The sequence below is a fragment of the Bidens hawaiensis genome, unplaced genomic scaffold, assembly GCF_021521415.1.
Source record: "Bidens hawaiensis isolate Kalapana, Puna unplaced genomic scaffold, B.hawaiensis_p1.1 tig00074056_1, whole genome shotgun sequence".
In the NCBI taxonomy this organism is placed as follows: Eukaryota; Viridiplantae; Streptophyta; class Magnoliopsida; order Asterales; family Asteraceae; genus Bidens; species Bidens hawaiensis.
This window is the reverse complement of record NW_027502864.1, coordinates 14059-21741: the sequence shown is the minus strand read 5'-3', so window position 1 is coordinate 21741 and position 7683 is coordinate 14059. Positions and strand designations below refer to the sequence as shown.

The 7683-nt window shown below is 33.0% G+C and overlaps 2 protein-coding genes across 2 annotated transcripts; one reads left to right on the top strand and one right to left on the bottom strand.

The window, feature by feature from the left end:
• Nucleotides 1-1177: 1177 nt before the first annotated feature.
• On the bottom strand, nt 1178-2022 carry LOC143606292 (uncharacterized). The gene has a single exon (XM_077082106.1). It carries the CDS (start codon nt 1844-1846, stop codon nt 1178-1180), a length of 669 nt encoding a protein of 222 aa, XP_076938221.1. The 5' UTR covers nt 1847-2022.
• Nucleotides 2023-4437: 2415 nt separating this feature from the next.
• LOC143606291 (putative aldo-keto reductase 2) lies at nt 4438-7018 on the top strand. Its single transcript, XM_077082105.1, has 4 exons — nt 4438-4653; nt 5361-5564; nt 6326-6601; nt 6674-7018. The coding sequence occupies exons 1-4, from the start codon at nt 4438-4440 to the stop codon at nt 7016-7018; spliced, it is 1041 nt and encodes a 346-aa protein (XP_076938220.1).
• Nucleotides 7019-7683: the final 665 nt, after the last annotated feature.

The following is a 7683-nucleotide window of genomic DNA, read 5'->3' as shown; positions in this document are numbered from 1 at the left end:
AACATATGCGGAAAGTCTTGTATCACCCCATTTTCACAAGAAACCGCAGAGAAAAAGACGGGCTACAAATACCATCAAGAGTTATAAGGTTAGTTCTTATTGTGACTATTGTTTTTATGACTATAACATATCATAAACAAATTGTGAGTTCTAAGCTTAGTGAGTCTAGTTGAATAACATAATATAGTTAAGTGAATATATATGTTTGATACTATTGTGATAGATGACCTTAGATTCTGAAATGTGTCATCGGATATCATTCATCTATTGGTCATTGTTATTGTGTTCACAAGATCTCTTTTGTGACCTTGAAGTTGTTTTTTTTTCTTTTCATCGTGCCTTAATCCTCTATTTCTCATAAGTATGCATACTCATCTGTTATACTATAATAATCATATTTTGGGCTTTCTTCCAATCCTTGTCATTCTATCTTTCACAGTTATAAACGCTATTTTATGTTTGCTTCTAATATGTAATTTGGCAACTAACTTGTTACAAGTTTTCAGGTTATCAAAAAATTAGCAAATATGGATTTCGTTCCTTTTGCCCGTGGGAAGCCAGTACGATTTCTGGTGTCAAGAATTGATGAAGTGGAAGTTGTGAAGTTGACAAGAGGTTTTGGTTGTTTTGTGTTTGAAGGTCTTCAGAGTTCAGATTGTTTTTTAAAAATTGGTACTTTGTTGGAGTCTTACCAGTTGTGCTTGATTAATTGTGTTATGCTTTAATATTGTGCGACTTTGTTGGATGTTTCTCACGTATTTGGTTTTAGAAATTGATTTTTTGTCCGATTGGATATTTTCTAGAGTTTATAGGGTGTAAAGATGCATGTCCATGTAACTAGTCGAAACAAATTTGGGTTAAAACAAGTCGTTTTGGAAAGAGAAATAAAAAGATCAATTTGGTATGGGTTAAAACAATATAAGAACTTTTGATTGTTTTGCTTAATGGTATGTATATATATATATATATATATATATATACCATTAAGCAAAACAATCAAAAGTTCTTATATTCCAACCTGTAATTAAAAGTATCACATAACATTTCTTCTACAAATCATATACAAATATGAATATATGGTACATCCTACAACTGTATGCATAAGTTTCTGGATTCATTTTCATAATCATTACTAATTATACGTTTGATACTTCTAAACGTACGCATCTAAACTCGTTTATCGAGTTGTTCTTGCAGTGATAATCCTGTTGAGTCTTTCATTTTTTTCTTGAAGCAACTCAAACTCACATAATATACTCGTTATTTGCATTTCAATGGCCGCATCGCTCAGCTCAAAAACGCTCTCAACAACCCTCAAAACCCGCCACAAACTCACCACAACAATCAACCCGACCCCAACCCGTTCCATCAAAATTTCAGACAACAATGCACCAATCAAAACCACCCCATCAGCAACCAACCCGGGGCGCTTGAAAAACGAACTCCCGCACCCTATTACTAGTGCCACACTTTTGGTAGCAAGAATAACCAAGATTCCAATTCCTATCCAGTGGTACCAAACATCCACTTTCTTGTTAATTCTGTTCCTTGCGGGACAAGAAACGATAGTTCTCGAGAGTTCAAGAACGACCATAACTAGATCAACGACGAGTAACATGATGGCAATAATATGAACCGGGGTTGATTCTAGGAAATGTGTTAAGTGGTTTCTCCAAGGAGGTTTGTTGTTGGAAGTTTGTTTGGTTGATCCTGAGAAAAACTCCCATTTTTGCCTTCTTTTGCATGATTTGATTAGATTTTGGATGGATACGTTGATCGATTCGGTTGATGTTACCGCCGTCGGGGGCGGTTGTGATTGTTTGTGTTGGATTTGAGATGAATCCATGGGTGGAAATATGTGTGGTTCAATGGTGGTGAATGGTAGGTTGTTATATGTATGGAAAGTATGATATAGTGTTAAGGTTTATTGGAAGGCAAGTTAATGCAAGATTTTAAGCTTTATGAGTCATGAGATTGGGCTTTGTAGTTAAGTTGAGAACTTGTTTGTTATCTGGATGAAAATCACATCTACTTACTGGATAAATCCACAAACAATTAACTATGTCTATATGCATATTCTTTACTGTTTGACTAAAGCTTGCGAGCATATTATTTACATAAATAAAGTAATTACATAGTAACGTAATTTATATTATTATATATATAACAGTTATAAAATAATATGCTTAAAAAAGCATATTGGAAATAAATAATCCTAACTTTTATGTATTGGCCGATAATAATCTAAACTTTAAAAATCACTAACAGTGGTCCCAACTTTTAACTATTTTTGTCCTAATGGACCTCCGTTAAAAAAACGAATTTTTTCCCAAAAGAGTGTTGAGAGGAAAAATATTTACCAAAATGGTGTCCTCTCAAAAGTATTTACCAAATTAGTGTTTTTGAATAAAAATTTGATTTTCTCACTCCTAATATCCTGAAATGGCATTTAACTTTATTAAAACAAACTAGTTTAATATTTTTGAATAAAATATTAAATAATCTGAATTTTTTTCTTTTATTAAAAAACATGTTTATTTTTATTTGGTATTAAGAGTTGTATTAATCCGACATAGTTTACATCTTTATTTTGTTTATATTTGATATTGAGATCGATAGCGGCCTAGCGGGTCAAGTTTTAATGTTCGATTAGTCTTTTATATTTTCTATTTTTTTTTAAATTATATTGGTTGATTCTTATAGTTGACATGGATTATTAAAATTTAAAAAAATGTAAAAATAAAGAGTTATAATCACTTTGTAGGAAAAAAAAACAAAAAAAGAAAAAACTTATAATGGATACGTCAATGTGAGCAGCTTCAAAATTAAAAAAAGAAAAGAATACAACACTAATAAAATTAATTAATGTATATATATAAAAAGAAAAATAAAAACAAAAATAAATGAAAACACTATATTGGTAAATACTTTTTAGGGAACACCATTTTAGTAAATATTTTTTCTACCAACACTAGTTTGAGAAAAAACTCTAAAAAAACACTTAAATCCGTTATGTTTTTTCCTAGATTTTAAACCGATGTTTTAGGGCTTTTGATCGGAAGAACGATACGATTCGACTGATGTAAAACTTATCTCGAAAAAGTGATTCTTATGACTTTATTTTTGTTAATTGGAAATTCAAACATCCAAATTGAAACATTGTTTCGTCGCTTGGATAACCATTTCGAGATAAGTTTTGCATCGATCGACTCGTATCGTTCTTTCGATCAAAACCCTAAAACATCGGTTTGAAACTCGGGAAAAAACTTAACGACGTTAAGTGTTTTTTAATAGAGGTCCATTAAGACAAGAATAGTTGAAAGGTGGGACTGCTGCTAGTGATTTTTAAAGTTGGAATTATTATCGGCCAATACACAAAAGTTGAGATTATTTATTTTCAATTTGCCTTAAAAAAATTAGTTGTGTATAGAAAAGTATTTGTATATACACATATATAGCTAGTTAAAATGAGTCAAGTTTGAGCCGGGCTCAAGTTCTCTTAAACTAAAAAAGTCAACCTCAAGTTTAGACGAGTTGGCATACAACTTGACTCGACTCAACTCGTTTTAGGGGTGTAAGTGAGCCGAGTCTAAGCTTGTTAAGGCTCGAACTCGACTCAAGTGCGACTCATTTATATATTTTGTTACATATTTTTATGATTATTTAGATATATATTTATATTTTATAACTTTTCTGTATCTATAGTATATATAACGTATGAGAGGATGGAAATTAAGGCACCTTGGTTAAAGGGATTTACAATCAACATCGCATATGTTTCACACAAAACATGTTGAATAAGGACAAAATGGTCTTTCAACTATAAAAGCACACGTGTATTTTCAATTATTTGAAAATATTTACAATTTTTCACTCTTAACTCTACTAGACTTATGTTAAACTAAATAATACTTGCAACTTTGGTCTCTTATCTTTTTTTATTTTAATTTAAACCAACTCCCTCCCCCCTCTTCACGATTTTTAAACAACCACTAGTAAAAAAACAAGCTTTAATTGTGGTTGAGCTTTCTATTTTTTGACGCAGTCCACACAAAAACCGCGTCTAAATAAAACATGTTTAATACATTATAAATAAAGCGTCATTCCACTTAAGTGGTGGTGAGATGGTTGAGCTTATCTAAGCTTAAATTCGACTCATCTCAAGCTCTATATTTAAAGCTTGGTCGAGTTTAAACTGATGAAGCTTAGATTAAAACTAATTTATTCTTTAGGCTCCCGGCCACACATTCGATTCTGCCAACACGTCATGGCATAGCAAATCTTTGGATGTGACGTCACGAGTGAGTTCATCATCTTCTTCTGTTTTGCTTCTCACACTGAAAGTCAAGTAGTATAGTATAATAGAGACACTATATATATCCACTAGCGTTGGTCAAATTCCAATCAACAAACAATAATAATAAATTAATAATATCAATGGCTGCTTCTGCGTCAGTGGTGCCACTGGGTTCACAAGGTCTAGTGGTGTCAGCACAGGGCTTGGGTTGTATGGGTATGACCGGAAACTACGGACTACCCAAACCCGAACCCGACATGATCAAGCTCATCCACCACGCTATTGATTCCGGTGTCACGTTTCTTGACACGTCTGACGTGTACGGTCCTCACACCAATGAAATACTCGTTGGCAAGGTACTGATTAATATTATTATTAATCGATCAATTTCGTTACCTAGCTTTTATTTTGATTTCAGTTTAGGGGTTTTTTATTTTGATTTCAATTTGGGTTTTTTTTTTCTTGTTTGAATTTCAATTTTGGTTTTTTTTTTCTTTTTTTATATTTCAATTTTGTGTTTTTTTTTTAATTTCAATTTTGTTTTTTGTTCCAATCTCAGTTTGGGTTTTATATATTTATGTTGATTTCAGTTTAGGGCTTTCTTTTGTTTCTATTTCAGTTTAGGTTTTTTTTTTTTTAATTATTTTGATTTCAGTTTATTGGATATTTTTATATTTTTTATTTCAATTTCAGGGCTTTTTTTTTGTTGATTTCAATATAGTGTTTTTTTTTTCAATTTTGGGGCTTTTTTTATTAGTTTGATTTCAATTCAGGGGTTTTAATTCTTTTAATTTCAATTATAGTTTTTTTTTTCTTTTTTTATATGAGAATATGGTCTTTCTTATTATTATATTTATTTCAATTTAGGTGTTTTGTATTTATTTTGATTTCAGTTTAGGTCTTTTTATTTTGATATCAATTTAAGGATTTTTTTTTAATTATTTTGAATTTAATATCGGGTATTTTTTTAGCTACTTTGATTTCAATTTAGGCTTATTTTGTATTTTGATTTCAGTTTAGGCTTATTTTTTATTATTTTGATTTTAGTTTTGGGTTTTTGCAGGCTCTGAAGCAAGGAGGACTCAGAGAGAAAGTTCAAATCGCTACGAAATTTGGAATCAGGCGGGTGGATGGAAAGACGGAAGCGTGTGGTGATCCGGCGTATGTTCGATCATGTTGTGAAGCTAGCTTGAAGAGACTTGATGTTGACTGCATTGATCTTTACTACGTTCATCGGATTGATATTCGGGTCCCAATCGAAGTCACGGTTAGTATCTCTTGCTTCTCTTTGTGCTCTAATTCTGCAAAGCACCAACTAATTTGATACTGCAGAAATAAGGCTAAAACACACCGAACTCTCGAGGAACTGCAAGAAGTTCGTTTATGTTCGTTTGTATAAAAATGAACAAACATTAACAAGGAATTTCGTTCAAATAACTATATGGTCGTTCAGTTGTGTTCGTGAACGCTCGATAATGTGTTTGTATACGTTTGACATTGACCACTTTCGATTAGCCAAATCAAATAAAACATCGTTTGTGTTTATTTGTATTCGTTCGTTTGTGTTCATAAACGAACAATTTCATTTCCTTAATGAATGAACTTGAGCAAGAATTTCGTGCGGTTAGAAGTTTGTGAACTGTTCGCTTGTCCGATAAAATCTTAACGAACGAACATGAGCATGGCCCTTCCATTCGGTTCGTTTACAGCCCTATGTAGAAACATCAAGTATTTATAAAAAAAATATATATATGGTGGAGACCAAACATTTTTGGCTAAAATGCGTAATAATAAAACTTTTAGGCCCGAAAGACAAAGCCAGAAAACGCCAGATACATTGTGAAAACCGAAACGGAGCGGTTTTCAAAAACCCAAAAACTGAATCTTTGATTTGAGCCCAAAACCAACCCGAACCGACCGATGTGCCCCCTAGTTGTTACTTTCGTTCTTTTTGAAATTTCAATCGTGTACGGAAGAAAATGGGAGTATAAGTTGTTCTTAATTAACACTTGTATATATAATTAAAAGATGGGAGAATTGAAGAAACTGGTTGAGGAAGGGAAAGTGAAGTATATAGGATTATCAGAAGCATGTGCTTCAACAATCCGACGGGCGCATGCTGTTCATCCAATAACCGCAGTGCAGAATGAGTGGTCTTTATGGTCAAGAGATTTGGAAGATGAAATTATTCCCACTTGCAGAGAACTTGGTATTGGGATTGTTCCTTACAGTCCTATTGGCAGGGGATTCCTTGCTGTCGGCCCGTCATTGGCTGAAAACTTGATAGAAGGTGACTTCAGGAAGGTATGCATAATTTTATAGGAGATAAAATATCTTATTTGTATTAAAAACTTAAGTTTAAGTTTGCCATTGCAGAATATGCCAAGGTTTCAGAATATGGATCACAACAAGACTATATTCGAGCGAGTGAACGAGATGGCTACAAGGAAAGGGTGCACCGCGGCTCAACTAGCCTTAGCATGGGTGCACCACCAAGGAACTGACGTGGTTCCAATACCAGGGACCACAAAGCTTGAAAACTTTAACCAAAACATTGGGGCTTTATCTGTAAAGCTAACGCCAGAGGAGATGGCTGAACTTGAATCGTTTGCTTCAAGTGAAAATGTTAAGGGGGAAAGGCACGCGTTGATGCAACTGACATGGATAAATTCGGAAACTCCTCCATTGTCTTCTTGGAAAGGCAACGTAGAAGTTGTTTAATATTTATAAGCTTCACGAGACCATAACGATTTAGACAAAAACGTGTTGTTTTAAAAGAGTATCGATCACTTTTGCAAGGCATGTTTGTTATGTGTAGTGACTTGTCTAAGAATTTTCAATATGTATCTTCTTTATGTTGCTCTTCATGGCTTGGTATGCTATGTTTTAATGTCACCATACATCTTCTAATAAAACTTGTACCTTTTGTGTTTAATGTCTTGGAAATAAATTTTACAAATGAGACATTGATGTATATTATTTCCTTGAATGGCAATAAAGAATTATTATATAAAAACCGAGACTAGCAAGGTGCTAGGACCGAATAACGTTTAGAAGAAAACGGGAATACACACACCATAAAGACCAGTCTCAAAATTTTGAAATTTGCCATGTTGTTTAGTAATGTGTGTTTGTTCGCTGGGTAAACGTTATTGTTGTTGAAGACATTATCATTACGAGCTTTTTTAAATTAATTTAAGAGACGTCAAAATGACTGTGTGAGTGAGGTAGTTTCTTTTGTGATATCTATAAACTAGGAAATTAAGTACCTCTTTAACCGAGTTGTGGGAACATAGCTTGAACTTGCACGATTGTTGTATGTGGTCCTGGACTTGTTTTGCAAACGTCTGTGAAATTGTGCCATTCTGAACATTTTTTAATTGACA